Source organism: Scyliorhinus torazame, chromosome 11, assembly GCF_047496885.1.
Source record: "Scyliorhinus torazame isolate Kashiwa2021f chromosome 11, sScyTor2.1, whole genome shotgun sequence".
In the NCBI taxonomy this organism is placed as follows: Eukaryota; Metazoa; Chordata; class Chondrichthyes; order Carcharhiniformes; family Scyliorhinidae; genus Scyliorhinus; species Scyliorhinus torazame.
In genome coordinates this window covers 60,940,607-60,960,201 of record NC_092717.1, presented here as the reverse complement: position 1 = coordinate 60,960,201, position 19,595 = coordinate 60,940,607, and the positions used below count along the sequence as shown (strand labels likewise).

Here is a 19,595-nt window from a genome sequence, read left to right as displayed (position 1 = left end):
ATAAGGAGGAGGTGTTAGCAATTCTGGAAAGTGTGAAAATAGATAAGTCCTCTGGGCCAGATGGGGTTTATCCTAGGATTCTGTGGGAAGCTAGGGAGGAGATTGCTGAGCCTTTGGCTTTGATCTTTATGTCATCATTATCTACAGGAATAGTGCCAAAAGACTGGAGGATAGCAAATGCTGTACCCTTCTTCAAGAAGGGGAGTAGAGTCAACCCCGGTAACTATAGACCAGTGAGCCTTACTTCTGTTGTGGGCAAAGTCTTGGAAAGGATTATAAGAGATAGGATTTATAATCATCTAGAAAGGAATAATTTAATTAGGGATAGTCAACACGGTTTTGTGAAGGGTAGGTCATGCCTCACAAACCTTTTTTAGTTCTTTGAGAAGGTGACCAAACAGGTAGACGAGGGTAAAGCAGTTGATGTGGTGTATATGGATTTCAGTAAAGCGTTTGATAACGTTCCCCACGGTAGGCTATTGCAGAAAATACGGAGGCATGGGATTGAGGGTGATTTAGCGGTTTGGGTCAGAATTTGGCTAAGAAGACAGAGGGTGGTGGTTGATAGGAAATGTTCAGCCTGGAGTTCAGTTACTAGTGGTGTACAAGGATCTGTTTTGGAGCCAGTGCTGTTTGTTATATTTATAAGGAGCAGCGCTCTGAAAGCTAGTGATATCAAAACAAACCTGTTGGACTTTAACCTGTTGTAAGACTTCTTACTGTGCTCACCCCAGTCCAACGCCGGCATCTCCACATCATATTTATAAATGACCTGGAGGAGGGCGTAGAAGGATGGGTGAGTAAATTTGAGGATGACACTAAAGTCGGTGGGGTTGCGGACAGTGCGGAAGGATGTTGCAGATTACAGAGGGACATAGATAAGCTGCCGAGCTGGGCTGAGAAGTGGCAAATGGAGTTTAATGTAAAAAAGTGTGAGGTGATTCATTTTGGAAGGAGTAACAGGAATACAGAGTACTGGGCTAATGGTAAGATTCTTGGTAGTGTGGATGAGCAGAGAGATCTCGGTGTCCATGTACATAGATCCCTGAAAGGTGCCACCCAGGTTGATAGGGTTGTTAAGAAGGCGTACGGTGTGTTAGCTTTTATTGGTAGAGGGATTGAGTTTCGGAGCCATGAGGTCATGTTGCAGCTGCACAAAACTCTGGTGCGGCCGCATTTGGAGTATTGCGTGCAGTTCTGGTCGCCGCATTATAGGAAGGATGTGGAAGCATTGGAAAGGGTGCAGAGGAGATTTACCAGGACGTTGCCTGGTATGGAGGGAAGATCTTATGAGGAAAGGCTGAGGGACTTGAGGCTGTTTTCGTTAGAGAGAAGAAGGTTAAGAGGTGACTTAATAGAGGCATACAAGATGATCAGAGGATTAGATAGGGTGGACAGTGAGAGCCTTTTTCCTCAGATGATGATGGCTAGCACGAGGGGACATAGCTTTAAATTGAGGGGAGATAGATAAAGGACAGATGTTGAATAAAGGGATTAAGGGTTTATGGTGTTCGGGCCGGAAAGTGGAGCTGAGTCCACAAAAGATCAGCCATGATCTCATTGAATGGCGGAACAGGCTCGAGGGGCCAGATGGCCTACTCCTGCTCCTAGTTCTTATGTCAGTGGTAGGTTCTTTACTCAGAGAGTAGTAAGGGCGTGGAATGCCCTGCCTGCAACAGTAGTTGGCTCGCCAACATTAAGGGCATTTAAATGGTCATTGGATAAACATATGGCTTATAATGGAATAGTGTAGATGGGCTTTAGATTGGTTTCACTGGTCGGCGCAACATCGAGGTCCGAAGGGCCTGTACTGCGCTGTAATGTTCTATTGTTCTATTGAGAACGTGCAGTGACCCAAGCCGGGAATCGAACCTGGGACCCTGGAGCTCTGAAGCTACTGTGCTAACCACTGTGCTACCATGCCGCCCATATGAACAGGTGAAAAAGTTATCCTCTGCAGTTTTAAATTCAGTCAACCTGTCGCCATTGATTTTGCTCCAGAACCTGATGAATTACATGACCAGAGATTCTCCTAATGTATGTCTTTTGAAACTTACAAAGTAATTAATTTAATTATTTTAAATATTCCATGGAAATTAACTGCCCTAAGTATCCAGCTTTCAATGAGTTTAGATTGAGATTCTTGGTCTCCCTACTTTACAGAGTAAATTCAGTGATGCTGTGCTCTTAGCACACAAGCTCACAACTGGAGAGTAGATTGCAATGTAGCAAAAATATAATGCATAACCCACAGAATTTACGGTATAACAAAGCCTTATGTGAGATGACACCACAGAAAACTTCCACACACTTAAGTCACAATGTTTGAGTTCTGTTCTCAGTGGTGTCATGTTTTCTGCAACACGCAGACGCAAGGAAGCTTTTTTATATGAATATAAAATACTACGGGTGGTGGAATATTTAAATCAAAACAGAAAATGCTGGAAAAACTCACAGGTCTGGCAGCATCTGTGGAGAGAGAAACAGAGTCAGAGTTTTGAGCACATGTGACCCTTCTTCAGAGTTAAAGAGAGGGAGAAATGTGATGGATTATATGCTGTATAAGAGTGGATGGAGCAGCTGGAGAAGAGTAGAAGGTGAATAATAAGTGGGAAATAGGAGAGATTGCAACAAAGATATGTAGGGCACGAGGCAGAGAAGGTGTTAATGGCAGTGTGAAAGGCGTTAATGGCAATGTGTAGCTGCTGACAGTGGCATGAAGGTAAGATCGCAGAATGATAACTTGTTACACTGTGAGATCACCAGAAATGCCAAGATACACTAAATCAAATTACAGATCACCTTTAACTGCTCTATATGGAGGGGTTAATAGACAATAACAATCCTGTAGTCAGATAACAGGCAGAAACATAGAATTGTCCCTCTTGATCAATTGATCACTTTCCCCATTACTTTTTAAATCACTTGAATGATTTTTATCTTTCAGATCTGCCAATGGCAGCACTCATGCCCTTTCCATTTCTTTCCTAAACTCTCCCATTGCGTTTTCTGTGCCTTCACCCTCTGCCATCAGAAGCCTTTTATAAGTCCTCCTCCTGAGCTGTGCTATCAGCTTTCAGTCCCTTACTCCTCCCTTGTTTTTTCTCCAGCCTTACTCCCCTCATCTGTAAAGAAATTGAGAATGCATTTTTTATGTGAAAGTGGTATTGTACATTTCCAGGGGCACAGCTGGTCCTCTGGCACCCTCAGACAAGTTATTTTTATCTGAGCCGTGACAGTCGAGTGCCAGTAGGTTATTCAACTGCTGAAGAAAATGAAAGCCAAACTTGATCCTATCCCCCATCCAATTTGCACAAGCAGTAAACTTTCATCAGGGGGTCACTGGATGGTGACTTGGTACAGAAACCCTGGCCCATATTCTCTGACCAAACACAGGAGCACTAAACCACACACGCACACACACCCGCGCTCCCCCCCCCCCCCCCCCCACCCCTGTTTGAATGTATTGCCTGTACAGTATACAACATTGCATGATCATTGTTTCAGACAGTAGATGACGGAAAGTAGCTTGCTGCAAAGTGCAAAGGATATACAGTACTGAAAGGGTTAGATAACTCTGCATGTAGTCGTGGATTTTCTTCATCTAGATTGACCTTACTGCAAAGACCTTCGGATAAAATAGCTTCTTCATCAACTTGTCATCACTCAGATTCTGAGCAAGACATCAGTGCAGTGAGTTATTGTAGAAATGGATAAGAGTAATTTACATTTGGATAAAAATATAAAGGAATAAACATTTTGGACAACCATGTTCTTCTCTTATAAAAAATATTTGTTTCTCTTTACTGAACACACAAAGAGAATTCAATCCCCTGAGGGTCATATTGTTGTAAATCCCATTCTCCTCCATCTTGAATCTGTGTTCTTCACAGCACTTTGCTTTCTGAAGTTCATTGATGCATGTTAAAGGAAGTCTAAACACCACAGAAGATCTTCTGTCTGCAATGCCTGCCTCGGGCATGCTTCCAGCTGTTGAATTACGTGAATACACAATCGTCAGATAGCCGAAAAATATGGAGAAGGATTCCATCTTCCACACATGGAAGACTCTGGAGCAGTGTTAATCGGCAGTCTGATGCATGTCACATGATTGAATTATCTGGCAGCTCATTGGTCTTTTTGCACCCAGTCCCAACTTTCTTCACTGTCCTTCCTGTTCTTCTCCGCTTCAATGATCTCCTTGTACCTCCGACGAAAGAAGCCCATCTAGACAAAAAAGGAAAATGCAATGGATAAGGGTTTCAGATGATTGCAGACAGTATTGGAATGATTTGTGACAAATCTCAATGCAATCAATAAATCTTAAAACCTGTTGTTCATTGTAGTTACTTATTCTTAGAGATATTGTTATAACCTGCCTACTGACGATTGGCTGGGGACTAATGACTATCCCACAATCCTATGGGAGTATGAACTTCCCCAATGAGGGGGGCGGAGAAACTCCTACTATAAATAAGCTGGCCAGTCCAGGAACCAGGAGGAAGGAGAAGGTAGCAAGGGAAGTTACTGCTACTGTTATGTATATATTGTTATAGTAAATAAACGTTATTATTTTGTATCCTTAAAACTCGTGCTGGATTCTTCGGGGCCCTTACAAAACTGGCGACGAAGGTAAAAGTGAATAGCTGTCTACACTGCTGAAGCCACCTCCCTGGATTTTTTGTTGGATACAGGTTGGAAGTTGTTTTCCATTATACCATGCCTCTGTACGGACGTTTGGATGTTTTTGATGCTGCGCTGGAAAGCTGGAACCAGTACACACAACGGATGAGTTACTATTTCCGGGCAAACAATATCACTGAAAACGAGCGCCAGGTGGTCATATTGCTCACCGCCTGCGGGCCGCATACGTTTGGGGTGATTAGGAGCCTTACGTACCCAGCTGCGCCGAACTCCAAAACGTTTGACGAACTTGTGAATATAGTGGGGCAACACTTTAACCCAACCCCATCCACGATAGTCCAGCATTACCGGTTTAATACCGCTGAGAGGACCCCTGGAGAATCCCTTGCCGATTTTTTATCCAGGCTACGCGGGATTGCGGAATACTGTGACTATGGTGAGACCTTGTCAGAAATGTTACGCGACCGTTTGGTTTGTGGTATTAACAATGCGGCCACCCAGAGAAAGTTGTTAGCGGAGCCAACATTGACTTTTCAACAGGCAATACAAATAGTCTTGTCCCGAGAGAGCGCAGAGCGAGGAGTACAGGAGCTACAGGGAATGGAAGTGCATGCCTTGGGGCGCAACCCTTTCCGCCCAAAAACGTCCCCCCGCACTCCTGCGGTACCTTGGGCGAGGCAACGACCAGACCGACGCCAGTGGCCATCGGACATTCCTCCCCGAAGGGAGCCTTCTCCAGAGCCCATGGATGAGGAGCCATGTCCGTGTCAGACTTGTAGGCGCCGACCCCGTCGCGGACGGCGGTCCTGGGGACGCCAGAGGCACCGTCGTTCCGACCGAAACTGGGACCAGCCCAGGGGCCGTAACTGGGACCAGCCCAGAGGCCGTACCTTCCATGTGGATGAACCTGCGGCGACCACTCCTGAGGACGTGGAGACGGAGGACGACTGCCTGCAGCTGCATTGTGTGGCAGCTCCCCATGTGGCCCCCATTAAGGTGACAGTACGGGTCAATGGCCACCCGCTGGAGATGGAGTTGGATACTGGCGCAGCGGTCTCCGTGATCGCCCAGAGGACATTCGACCGCATCAAGCAGGGAATACAGACCCTTACACTAACTGACTCACAGGCCAGGTTGGCCACCTACACGGGGGAACCACTGGACATTGCAGGAACTACAATGACCCCTGTTGTCTATGGACGCCAGGAGGGGCGTTTCCCACTTATCGTAGTGCGTGGCCATGGGCCCAGCCTGTTGGGTCGGGACTGGTTGCGCCATTTGCGGCTGCAATGGCAGCACATCCTCCAAACAGTTTCTGGAGGGTTGACTGAGGTGCTAGGACGATACCCAGAGGTATTCCAGCCTGGTTTGGGGAAAATAAAAGGGGCCGTAGCCCGTATCCAAGTGAACCAGGAGCCACGCCGCGCTATTTCCGGGTGCGCCCAGTGCCTTACGCTTTGCTCGAAGGTAGAAGGGGAGCTCACTCGTTTGGAGAGTTTGGGTATTATCAGGCCCGTCCGTTTTGCTGACTGGGCAGCACCAATTGTACCAGTAATGAAGCCAGATGCCACAGTTGGCTTGTGTGGCGACTATAAACTTACAGTGAATACAGTTTCCTGACTTGACCGATACCCAATGCCTCGCATAGAGGATCTCTACGCGAAACTTGCAGGCGGACTCTCATTCACAAAATTAGATATGAGTCACGCCTACCTGCAGTTGGAGCTGGACCCTGCCTCCCGACCATATGTAACAATTAACACACACCGGGGCCTGTATGAATATACACGGTTGCCCTTTGGAGTATCCTCTGCCTGCGCAATTTTTCAACGTGTTATGGAGGGCATTTTGAGAGGTTTACCACGTGGGGCTGTCTACCTAGATGACGTGTTGATTACAGGGACGTCGGAGCAAGAGCATTTGGAAAATCTGGAGGCTGTCCTTAAACGCCTTTCGGAGGCTGGAGTCCGTTTGCGTCACACAAAGTGCGTATTTCAGGCAAAAGAAGTAGTCTACCTAGGTTATCGGGTGGACCTCGAGGGTCTGCACCCCATCGCAGAGAAGGTGCGTGCAATTCAACATGCCCCCACCCCGACTGACACTTCGCATCTTCGTTCTTTTCTCGGTCTCGTAAACTATTACGGGAAGTTCCTCCCCAATCTGGCAACTACGCTGGCCCCCTTACACCTGCTGCTAAAGAAAAATCACACCTGGGTTTGGGGTCAGCCGCAAGAAACCGCTTTCCGGCGGGTAAAGCAACAATTGTCGTCGTCTGGGTTACTAACCCACTATGATCCGGGAAAGCCTTTGCTCGTCACATGTGATGCATCCCCGTGTGGTATTGGGGCTGTCCTGTCCCACAAGATGGAGAACGGGGCCGAGCGACCGATAGCTTTCGCCTCCCGCACATTGACTGCAGTGGAGAAAAAGTACGCGCAGATCGAGAAGGAGGGCCTGGCAGTGGTTTTCGCGGTGAAACGCTTCCACCAGTATGTGTACGGCCGCCATTTCACTATCGTGTCTGATCATAAGCCCCTGCTGGGACTCTTCAGAGAGGATAAGCCAATACCGCCCATTGCTTCTGCACGGATCCAGCGCTGGGCTTTGTTGCTTGCTGCATATGAATATTCTCTGGAGCACAAACCAGGTACGCAGATAGCAAATGCCGACGCACTGAGCCGATTGCCTTTATCGACCGGCCCCATGTCGACCCCCACGACCAGTGAGGTGGTCGCAACCCTAAATTTTATGGACACCTTGCCTGTCACGGCATCACAGATCCGTGAGTGGACCCAGACGGAGCCAGTCTTGTCAAAGGTTCGGCACATAGTCCTGTACGGTGGGCAGCATAGACAGCTCCCAGGCGAGTTGCGGGCATTTTCCTCCAAGCTGTCAGAGTTCAGCGTGGAAGACGGCATCCTCTTGTGGGGGATGCGTGTGATTGTCCCGGAAAAAGGCCAGGAGCTGATATTATCAGACTTGCACAATGGGCATCCGGGCGTGACCAAGATGAAAATGTTGGCCCGGAGTTATGTCTGGTGGCCAGGCCTCGACACCGACATTGAGAAGGTGGCCCAAAACTGCTCTATTTGCCAGGAGCATCAGAAGCTTCCGCCGGCCGCGCCCCTACATCACTGGGAATGGCCAGGGCGGCCTTGGGCACGCTTACATGCAGATTTCGCAGGCCCTTTTCAGGGATCCATGTTCCTTCTGCTAATTGACGCCCAGTCCAAATGGCTGGAGGTGCATAAGATGCAGGGGACAACGTCCTGCGCAACAATTGAAAAAATGCGCTTATCATTTAGCACGCATGGCCTCCCCGAGGTGCTGGTCACGGATAATGGCACTCCATTCACGAGTGAGGAGTTTGCTAGGTTTACAAAGATGAACGGCATCCGCCATATCCGCACTGCCCCTTACCACCCGGCTTCAAATGGGTTGGCAGAGCGTGCAGTGCAAACATTCAAAAGAGGCCTAAAAAAGCAGTCTTCCGGATCAATGGACACGAGACTGGCTCGGTTTTTGTTTACAGTGTCTGGGGTAGCTCCCGCAGAACTCCTAATGGGCCGGAGACTTCGCACCCGCCTTAGTATGGTCTTCCCGGACATTGGTGCAAAAGTACGCCGCACACAAGAACGGCAGGGACCGGGATTGTCTCGGCATCGTCCGATTCGGCAGTTTGCGCCCGGTGACCCAGTATTCGTGCGGAATTTTGCTGGTGGTGCCCAATGGGTTCCTGGTGTAATCTTTCGCCAAACGGGCCCTATATCGTACCAAGTGCAAGCCCAGGGTCGTCTCCAGCGAAAACATGTAGACCACGTCCGGTCCAGAAGATCATCCCCGCAAAAGATTCCCCGCCCCCGGAGCTCAGTTCAACAGCGGCAAAGACCAGAAACAAGGGAAGGTAGTCCTCCAAATGTTCCATTGGTGCCTCACTCGAAGCCTGCGCAGGTCATGACGGGACCGAATGGGGATAGAGATGCTGACATGACGGAGGCAGCAGACTCTGACTCCGAGATGGAGACACAGGATGAATCAGAGGGGGAATCCTCGGGTCCACAGGCCGTGGATGTACAACCGCGCCGTTCATCACGGAAGCGCCGGTCTCCATCTCGTTATACGCCGCCTGATCCAGCGCCGCGTGCAAATGGCGTCCGGCCTGCGGCCAAACGAGTTTGGCGCCTTCCTTCGCCAGGGCCTACGGTGGATTCCTTGGACTTTGGGGGGGGGAGGGATGTTATAACCTGCCTACTGACGATTGGCTGGGGACTAATGACTATCCCACAATCCTATGGGAGTATGAACTTCCCCAATGAGGGGGGTGGAGAAACTCCTACTATAAATAAGCTGGCCAGTCCAGGAACCAGGAGGAAGGAGAAGGTAGCAAGGGAAGTTACTGCTACTGTTATGTATATATTGTTATAGTAAATAAACGTTATTATTTTGTATCCTTAAAACTCGTGCTGGATTCTTTGGGGCCCTTACAAAAGATATATTGTAACTCATCAGCATGAGCCTAGTCATATTAGATGGTCAGACTGGTTGGTATATTGATGTTGGCAAATGACCCTCCTCCACCAAGTGAACCCTCAAGACAGCACAAAATAGAAGTCATTTCCTCCACAACACAAATTGAGAAGATAACTCTTAAAATCAAAGATCCTAAATTTCCCCTTTGTGTCCAAATGTTTGCAGGTTAGGTCGTGTTACAGGGATAGGGCAGGGGAGTGGAGCTCGGTGCAGATTTGATGGACTGAATGGCCTCCTTTTGCATTGTAGGAATTCTATAATTCCATGAATGCATTGCCAGGAGTATTGTGTTTGAAAGGCTGACAAAAGGAACTGTGTTTTTGCATTCTCTTCTGCCAGCTGAATTACAATTTGGTTCAGCTTAGTAGGACCTAACAGTCACATGTCATGAGTTTCAACTTCGGACCTAACCACAATGTTGACCAAAGTATAAAATTGCTGACAATTCAGTCAAAATTGGAAATAATACTCAGAGGGGTAAAAACAAGGACAGATATTTCAGTGGAGAAATTCACTTGATTGCAATGGGTAGCAGGGTTCATACCCAACTTGGGCAGAATTCACAAATTATGCAAACTGGAAAACTCTTCAGTGCTGACATTAACTATCTTGATCAGCATCGTAAAGTATAATTGAAGAAAAATAATTAATGGTCATCATTGTCACTGAACTCAATTAAATCCTCACAAGCCTTTGAACAGCCATTTTTCTGTTGTGTTTTTTGTGGTACACTTGGTAAATTGAATCTCCAGGCTGAATTTCATGATCCCACATTCCCAATAGGGAGTCAGAGAAAATATTCTCTGACCTACTCTCCTTTCATCAGTGCTAGCGCTCAATTTTCCCTATTTTTCCTTGTGTGGGCTTTATAAATATGCACTGAAGATCATTTATAGTTCAATGTGGGATTGATTAACAGTGATTCTGCAGTGGTCATGTTGAAAAGTAAGGGGCATGGTGACCTTCCTTGACGCATGACATTTCTCCATTTCCACCATTTTTGCTTTATGGGTCTGGTGTTCACGCTGCTTTGATCTTTTTAGGAAAACTTCAAGGCGTTGGAGGCATTCACGAAGCAGAGGACAGGAGACAAGCTCTGTAGTCGTTTTGCCCAGAAGCAGAAATTGGACCCCAGCAGTTAAGCCTCTCTGACACCTTGCCTTAGTCTCAACGTATATGGGGAAATGTGATCTCAGCTTAAAGAGAAGGCTGGAAATCCAACAATTTTCATGGTCGAAACAATTTTTGTCATTTCCACCAATACCTGTTTGATCATAAATAATTTCCACCACAAATATTATTACAGCCATAAAAATTAATCAAAGCACAGCACTACAGATACCGTTGGCAGGAGCAACGATTAACTGTTTATTGACAATATGTGCGACAGGATTATCTTCATTTGTGGAGAACTGAAGCTTTCTTCATGATGGTGAAAGGCTTCAAGCTTTCTGATAGCTTTGCCTTGCTTTGGATAATTTCTGGGGGTAAATCTCTGTCTTTGTACTCAAGTCATAAAATTAGATATCATGTCAAAAGAAAATCTATAAAAGCTGGAAATTCAAAGTGAAAAACAGGAAATGCTGGAGAATGCACAGCAGGGAAGCCAACCCCTTTAAAACAGAAAGCACAAAGTTGCACATCCTCAGGATGCCCCCAAATGATTTAAAGTCAACAGGTACATTGGGAAATGATGCAGGAAAATTGTGCATAGTAACATTCCATGAACAGCAATTTGCTGTGTCACCAAATATCTTGATTTTGGTCTCGTTGGTTGAGAGACCAGTCTGGACAGAAGACATTTACTAAAGACAGATTAATGTCTTGTTAATATAAATTTGCAACTCATACCTTGACCTATCCTTCATTTCAGATGCTGACCAACCTTCTGTGCATATCCAGCAGTTTCTTTTTTTTATTTAAAGGCAGTTTTACAGAATGAGTGAGACAGGCTGTGACACGTCAGCACAGTGGTTAGCACTGTTGCTTCACAGCACCAGGGAGTTGGGTTCGATTTCTGGCTTGCGACACTGTCTGTGCGGAGTCTGCACTTTCTCCCCGTGGCTGTGTGGCTTTCCTCCGGGTGCTTCGGTTTCCTCCCACATGTCCCGAAAGACGTTCTTGTTAGGTGAATTAGACATTCTGAAATCCCCCTCAGAGTTCCCGAACAGGCGCCGGAGTGTGGCGAGCAGGGAAATTTCACAGTGACCTCATTGCAGTGTAATGTAAGCCTACTTATGACACTAAGGAAGATTATTATTATGTCAACATCCAGTTATTCCATTACAAATTTCTTTAAATAACAGCATTTATTCAGGGTTGATTCAGTGTCTTTAGGATTCTGCAGTGCCGGGACTTCCGGTTGCGGCGATGACCAGCTAAGCCGCACGTTTCGGCACCTCCCGTTTCAACGGACTTTTGGGCTCTTATCGGGAGCCCCAACGGAATTTTTTTACGGCGAAACCCAGTGTGAGGTGACAAAGGAAGAAGTCCCCCCGGGTGTGGATGGAAAGGAGCGACAGCAGTGTCCGGATTGCGGAGGATCCTCTGGAGCAGCGGCAGGGAAGAGAAGGGAGAAGCAAGATGGCGGCCGAGTGAGCCCAGATGGTATGGGGCCCGGAACAGCAGGAGTTCCTCCGACGATGTGTGGAAGAGCTCAAGAAAGAGGTGCTGGCGCCGATGTTACTGGCAATCGAGGGATTGAAGGAAACACAAAAGGTCCAGGCGATGGAACTCCGTGGAGTGAAGGCAAAGGCAGCCGAGAACGAAGACGAGATACAGGGCCTGGTGGTAAAAACGGAGACGCACGAGGCACTACATAAGAGGTGCATAGAAAGGCTGGAAGCCCTGGAGAACAGCTCGAGGAGGAAGAATTTAAGGATTTTAGGTCTCCCTGAAGGGACAGAGGGGGCTGATGCCGGGGCGTATGTGAGTACGATGCTCCATACTCTGATGGGAGCTGAGGCCCCAACGGGCCCCCTGGAAGTGGAGGGAGCGTACCGGGTCCTCGTGAGAAGACCAAAGGCAGGGGAAACACAACGAGCAATAGTGGTGAGGTTCCACCGCTACAGGGACAGGGAGATGGTCCTGAGTTGGGCTAAGAGGACACGGAGCAGCAAGTGGGAGAACGTGGTGATACGCGTATATCAAGATTGGAGTGCGGAGGTGGCGAGAAGGAGGGCGAGCTTCAATCGGGCCAAGGCGGTGCTCCATGGGAAGAAAGTCAAATTTGGGGTGCTGCAGCCGGCAAGATTGTGGGTCACACACCAGGGCAAACACCACTACTTCGAGACGGCGGAGGAGGCATGGACATTTATTCAGGAAGAGAAATTGGACTAGACTTGAGAAATTGATGTCTGGAGAGAGGCAGCGAGGTGGTGGCACAGAAATGTAAAGTGGGGAGAGGGGAGGGCTTATATGTAAGAATGTTGGACGGGGAATTTTTTTTCTCCCCCCCCCGAGGGGGGGGGCCACGAAGAAATGTGGGCGCCGGTGGAAAAGGGGACAGGGAAGGGGAATGAGGGAACTGCGCCATTAGGGGCGGGGCCGAGAGGGAAACGCGGGTTTTTTCCCGCGCTATGGAAATTATAGCGGGAAACGGGCGCAGGAAGGAAGGGGGCCTCACACGCAGGGACGTCAAAGGATAAACGGGGAATCCGAGGTCAGCTAGAGTTAGCTGACTCCGGGAAGCAATATGGGGGGAGCAATCAAGCTAGAGGGGAATCTAGCGCGGGGGGGTGGGGGGGGGGGGGGAATTAACTGGGTTGCTGCTGCTGAGGGTAAGGGGGAGCTGATACGAGACGAAGTGGTCGGGACGGGAGGGCGCCGTCTGGGGGACAGACGGGAGCGTGGGACCTGGGTGAGGAGCTGGCTTAAAAAAAGGGATGGCTACTCGACGAGGGGGGGGGGGGGTAAATGGCCCCCCAACCTGACTGATCACGTGGAATGTGAGAGGTTTAAATGGGCCGATTAAGAGGGCAAGGGTGTTTGCGCACTTAAAGAGGCTGAAGGCGGACGTGGTTATGCTCCAGGAGACGCACCTGAAATTGGCGGATCAGGTTAGACTGAGGAAAGGATGGGTGGGACAGGTATTCCACTCAGGGTTAGATGCGAAAAACAGAGGGGTGCCAATACTGGTGGGGAAACGGGTATCGTTCGAGGCTAAGACCATAGTGGTAGATAGTGGGGGCAGGTACGTGATGGTGAGTGGCAGACTGCAAGGAGAGGCGGTGGTGCTGGTGAACGTATATGCCCCGAACTGGGATGACGCGGGATTCATGAAGCGATGGTGGGACGTATCCCGGACCTGGAGGCGGGAAGCTTGGTAATGGGGGGGATTTTAACACAGTGCTGGACCCAGGGCTGGACCGGTCCAGATCCAGGACCGGGAGAAGGCCGGCAGCGGTCAAGGTGCTTAAGGGATTTATGGAGCGGATAGGAGGGGTAGATCCGTGGAGATTTGCTAGTCCGATGGGGAAAGAATTTTCCTTCTTCTCCCACGTCCATAAAGTATACTCCCGGATAGACCTTTTTGTCTTGGGAAGGGCGCTGATCCCGAAAGTGGCAGGAACGGAGTACTCAGCTATAGCCTTTTCAGATCACGCCCCTCATTGGGTGGATCTGGATCTAGAGCAAAATGCTCTAGAGGAAAATGAGCAGCGCCCACTTTGGAGATTAGACATGGGACTACTGGCGGACGAGGGGGTATGCGGATGGGTGAGGGGATGCATTGAAAGATACCCGGAGGTTAATGATCGTGGGGAGGTCCAGGTGGGGGTAGTGTGGGAAGCGCTGAAGGCGGTGGTTAGAGGAGAGCTGATTTCCATTAGAGCCCACAAGGGGAAACAAGAGGGTAAAGAAAGAGAGAGATTGGTTGGGGAAATTCTGGGGGTGGATAGGCAGTATGAGGAGGCCCCGGATGAAGGGCTATACAAGGAAAGACGAAGACTACAGACGGAGTTTGACCTGCTGACCACGGGAAAGGCGGAGACGCAGTGGAGGAAGGCACAGGGAATACAATATGAATATGGGGAAAAGGCGAGTCGGCTGCTGGCCCAACAACTTCGAAAGAGGGGGGCAGCGAGAGAGATCGGAGGAGTTAGGGACGAAACGGGAAAGATGGAGCAGAGAGCAGGGAAAGTGAACGAGGTGTTCAAGACATTTTATGAGAGGTTGTATAAGTCCCAACCCCCAGACGGGAAAGAGGGAATGATACACTTTTTGGACCAGCTGGAGTTCCCGAGGGTGGAGGAGCAGGAGGGGGCAGATCTTGGGGCGCAGATTGAGGTGGAGGAGGTGATCAAAGGAATTGGGAATATGCAAGCAGGGAAGGCCCCGGGACCAGATGGGTTCCCGGTGGAATTTTACAGGAAATATATGGACCTGCTGGCCCCGCTTCTGGCGAGAACCTTCAATGAGGCTAAGGAAAGGGGGACATTACCCCCGACAATGTCGGAGGCGACGATATCGTTAATTCTGAAACGAGACAAAGACCCGCTGCAGTGCGGGTCATACAGGCCCATCTCCCTCCTAAATGTAGATGCCAAGCTGCTGGCCAAAGTGATGGCGACAAGGATAGAGGAGTGCGTCCCAGGGGTGGTACATGACGACCAGACAGGGTTTGTTAAAGGGAGACAATTGAACGCCAATATACGAAGGTTGCTGGGGGTGATGATGATGCCCCCATCGGAGGGGGAGGCAGAGATAGTGGTGGCGATGGATGCAGAGAAGGCATTCGATAGAGTGGAGTGGGGCTATCTGTGGGAGGTGCTGAAGAGATTTGGGTTCGGGGAGGGGTTCATTAGATGGGTTAGACTCCTGTACGGGGCCCTGGTGGCAAGCGTTGTTACAAATAGGCAAAGATCGGGTTACTTCCGATTACATTGTGGTACAAGACAGGGGTGCCCCCTGTCCCCGTTACTGTTCGCGTTGGCAATTGAGCCATTAGCCATAGCGCTGAGGGACTCTAAGAAGTGGAGGGGGGTGCTTAGAGGGGGAGAGGAATATTGAGTGTCACTGTATGCAGATGATTTACTGCTATATGTGGCGGACCCAGTAGAGGGGATGCCAGAGGTAATGCAGATACTCAGGGAGTTTGGAGAGTTTTCGGGATATAAATTAAATATGGGAAAGAGCGAACTTTTTGTGATGCACCCCGGGGAACAGGGCAGGGGGATAGATGCTCTGCCACTGAGGAGAGTGACAGGACATTTTTGATACCTGGGGATTCAGGTGGCCAGGAACTGGGGAACCCTACACAAACTTAACCTGACGCGACTGGTAGAGCAGATGGAGGAGGACTTTAGGAGGTGGGATATGGTGCCCCTGTCATTGGCGGGCAGAGTACAGGCGGTCAAGATGGTGGTCCTCCCAAGGTTTCTTTTCGTGTTTCAGTGCCTCCCCATCCTGATTACTAAGGCCCTTTTTTAAAAAATAGATAGGAGCATTACGAGCTTTGTATGGGCGGGAAAGACCCCGAGGGTAAAGAGGTGGTTCCTGCAGCGCAGTAGGGACAGAGGGGGATTGGCACTGCCGAGTCTGAGTGACTACTATTGGGCCGCTAATGTGTCGATGGTTTGTAAGTGGATGAGGGAAGAGGAAGGTGCGGCGTGGAAAAGGCTGGAGATGGCGTCCTGTAAGGGAACAAGCCTGAAAGCGCTGGCGACGGCGCCGCTACCGTTCTCCCCTAAAAGGTACACCACAAACCCAGTGGTGGTGGCGACCTTAAAGATCTGGGGGCAGTGGAGACGACACAGGGGAGTGACGGGTCCCCGATAAGGAATAACCACAGGTTTGTCCCGGGGAGGATAGATGGGGGATTTCAATGTTGGCAGCGAGCAGGAATTAGGAAGCTGAAGGACCTGTTTGTGGACGGGACGTTTGCGAGTTTGGGAGCATTGGAAGAAAAATATAAGTTGCCACCAGGGAACGCTTTCCGATACATGCAAGTGAGGGCATTTACGAGGCAACAGGTGAGGGAATTTCCGCAGCTCCCGACGCGAGGGATCCAGGATAGTGATTTTGGGGGCATGGGTTGGAGAAGGTAAAGTGTCGGAAATATACAGGGAGATGAGAGACGAGGGGGAGACGATGGTAGAAGAGCTGAAGGGAAAATGGGAAGAGGAGCTGGGGGAAGAGATTGAGGAGGGGCTGTGGGCAGATGCCCTAAGCAGGGTAAATTCCTCGTCCTCATGTGCCAGGCTTAGCCTGATTCAATTTAAGGTTCTACACAGGGCGCATATGACGGGAGCAAGACTGAGCAGGTTTTTTGGGGTGGAGGATAGGTGTGGGAGGTGCTCGGGAAGCTCGGCGAACCACACCCACATGTTCTGGTCGTGTCCGGCACTGCATGAGTTCTGGGAGAGTGTGGCAAGAGTGGTCTCAAAGGTGGTGGGGGTCCGGGTCAAACCAAGCTGGGGGTTAGCTATATTTGGGGTTGCAGAAGAACCGGGAGTGCAGGAGACGAAAGAGGCCGACGTTCTGGCCTTTGCGTCCCTAGTAGCCCGGCGAAGGATTCTACTCATGTGGAAAGAAGCGAAGCCCCCGGGCTTGGAGGCCTGGATAAACGACATGGCAGGGTTCATAAGACTGGAGCGAATAAAATATGCGTTAAGAGGATCGGCTCAGGGGTTCACCAGGCGGTGGCAACCGTTCCTTGACTATCTCGCGTAACGATGATGGAAAAACAGAACAGACAGCAGCAGCAACCCGGGGGGGGGGGGGAGATATTATCCCGTGTTTTTGTTTTTTGCCAGTTGTTGATATTTGCTTTTTGTTTATTTCTCTTTTTTTTTCATTTGTTGTTAGTTTAATATATTACTTAAATAACGTTTAATGCATATTCCTTTATTAAGTTGTAAAAACGGAAAATCTCTGTTTGAAAAATGTCAATAAAATATATTTTTTTAAAAAAGGATTCTGCAGTGCCATTTCCATGACAAGAGAATGTGAATTTTGCAATGTGTTAACAAATGACTAACACAATTATTTATCAATTAAAGTGCAGCAACAGTCATTTATAGATTTAAAAAGGGCAAGTTTAGAGAGTAGTGCTCAATCTATGAATTTACAGTACCAGGTGAGGAGGAAAGGTGGGAAAACGTGTTTTTATGTTCTGTCTTTCATGACTATAGGGGAAGCAAAGTGCTTTATAGCCAAAATACCTTTGAAGTAGAGCCACTCTTGTGATGTGGGAAACACGGCAGCCAGTTTAAACAGAGCAGAGCTCCCATAAACAGCAATGTGATAGTGATCAGATATTCTAATTCTGTGAAGTTGATTCAATGAAGGGTACCACAGAAACCCTACAGTGCAGAAGGAGGCCATTTGGCCCATCAAGTCTTCACTGACCCTTCGAAAGACTCTACCCATATCCACTCACTCCTCCACCTCACTCCAGTCTCATAACCCCATAACCAAACCTGCACATCCCTGGACACTCAGCGGAAATTTATCATGGCTAATCCACCTAACCCGCACAGCTCTGGACCGTGGGAGGAAACAGAGCACCCAGAGGAAACCCACACAGACACGGAGAGAATGTACAAACTCCACACAGTGACGCAAGGCCATAATTGAACCTGGATCCCTGGCGCTGTGAGGCAGCAGTGCTAACCACTGTGCCACCATATCGCCAAGGATAAATGTTGGTCAAGACACCATAGAAAACCTCCCTGCTGTAGACAGGACGTCAGTATAACATATCTGAAGCACAACACTCACTCAGCACCAGGGTGCCAGCCTTCAGTTTTGTGCTAGTCTTAGAATGGTGCCTGAACGCTTAACTTGCCAACTCAGTGGTGAAAGTATTTACCAAGTGAGCCATGGCTGACACTGAATTAATTGAGACCAGTCCTATTGAACTGGATAATGGAGGAAATGTGTTAGGGGAGGATGATTTGGTGAACCATGACAAAGGCTGTAGAGAGGGCAGCATAGCGGCGCAGTGGTTAGCACTGCTGCCTACGGCGCTGAGGTCCCAGGCTCGATCCTGGCCCTGGTTCACTGTCCATGTGGAGTTTGCACATTCTCCCCGTGTCTGAGTGGGTTTCAGCCCCACAAACCAGAGATGTGCAGGTTAGGCGGATTGGCCACGATAAATTGACCCGTAATTGGAAAAAAATAATTGGGTACTCTAAATTCATTTTAAGAAAGTCAAAGGCTGTAGAGAGGATGAGGAGGGATAGGGCCCACGGTTACAGTCACAGATGATGCAATTAATTTTTGCCATTTTGGTGCTTCAACAATAATGGAAACCCATTTGGAGAATCTCAAGGAGTAGTGGGAAACGCAAGAACAAATATGGGAGGCAGCAATAGGTTGAAGTACTTTGCAGGGGAAAGACGAGGTGTGTTGGAAATGGACTCGCAATTTATAAGGATGGTAGGGTGGGACGTATTTTTTTGTGGGGGATATGATGATGGCAATTCTTAAAAGAAAGAGGGGAGTACATGAGTAGAGGAAAGTTGGGTGGTCAGCAGTTTAGTAGGAATAGGATCAAGGTAACAGAAGGTGGGTACCACAGACACATTGATTCGATGAGGATAGAAGAAAAGTTACAGAAGGTGATAGTTCAGGCCTACCGCAGTGGATGAGCTGTATTCAGGTTTGGATTGTTGGGAACGTAAGTAGGCAGAAGCAGAAATTATCTCCATCTTCGTGACAAAGCCCTCATACTTGATGTCAAGAAGCTTGGTAAAAGAGGTAGTTTTTAAGAAGCATTTTAAAGGAGAAAAAGGGTGGTATAGAAGCAGAGAGGTGTAGGGAGGGCATTCCAGAGCTTAGGGCCTTGGCAGCTGATAGCACCACTTACAATACTGGAGCGACTACAATCAGGGATGTTTTGGAGGCCAGAATTAGACAAATGCAGAGATATCTGTGGATTGTGAGGCTGGAGAAGATTACAGAGATAGGGAGTGGTGAGGCCACGGTGGGGTTTGAAAACAAGAATGAGTATTTTAAAATTGAGGCATTGCTTAGCACCGAGCCATACAGGTCAGCAAACACAGGGGTGATGGGTGAACAGGCCTTGCTGCAAGTTAAGACAAGGGTAGCAGAACACTAGACCTGAAATTTATAAAGTCTAGAAAGTAAGAGACAAGGCAGGAATACATTGAAATAGTCAGCTCTCGGGGTAAATAAGGCATGGACGAGGTTTTCTCCAGTGTCTGAATTGAGGTAAGAACAAAAACGGGCAAATATTTATAGAGCTGCAAATAAGTGGTCTTAGTTATGGTATAGATGCGTATTTGGAAGCTCATTTCCGGGTCAAACATGACACCGAGATAATAAACAATCTCGTTCAGTCTGAGACAGTGCCAGGGAGAGGGATGGGATTCGTGACTAGGGAATGCACTTTGTGGTGAGAACTGAAGGCCATGGGCCGGATATTTGTGGAAAAGGTGGAAAGGTAAAGTCAGGAA

The 19,595-nt window shown here is 48.7% G+C and overlaps 1 protein-coding gene across 1 annotated transcript in view; it reads right to left on the bottom strand.

Annotated features, from left to right (window-relative positions):
- Positions 1 to 3,457: 3,457 nt before the first annotated feature.
- Positions 3,458 to 19,595, bottom strand: part of itga9 (integrin, alpha 9) — a 936,771-nt gene continuing 920,633 nt past the window's right edge. The window contains exon 28 of the mRNA XM_072467362.1: positions 3,458 to 4,227. Coding sequence (XP_072323463.1) covers positions 4,129 to 4,227 — 99 coding nt within the window. The 3' untranslated portion in view covers positions 3,458 to 4,128. The remainder of the gene's footprint in view (positions 4,228 to 19,595) is intronic.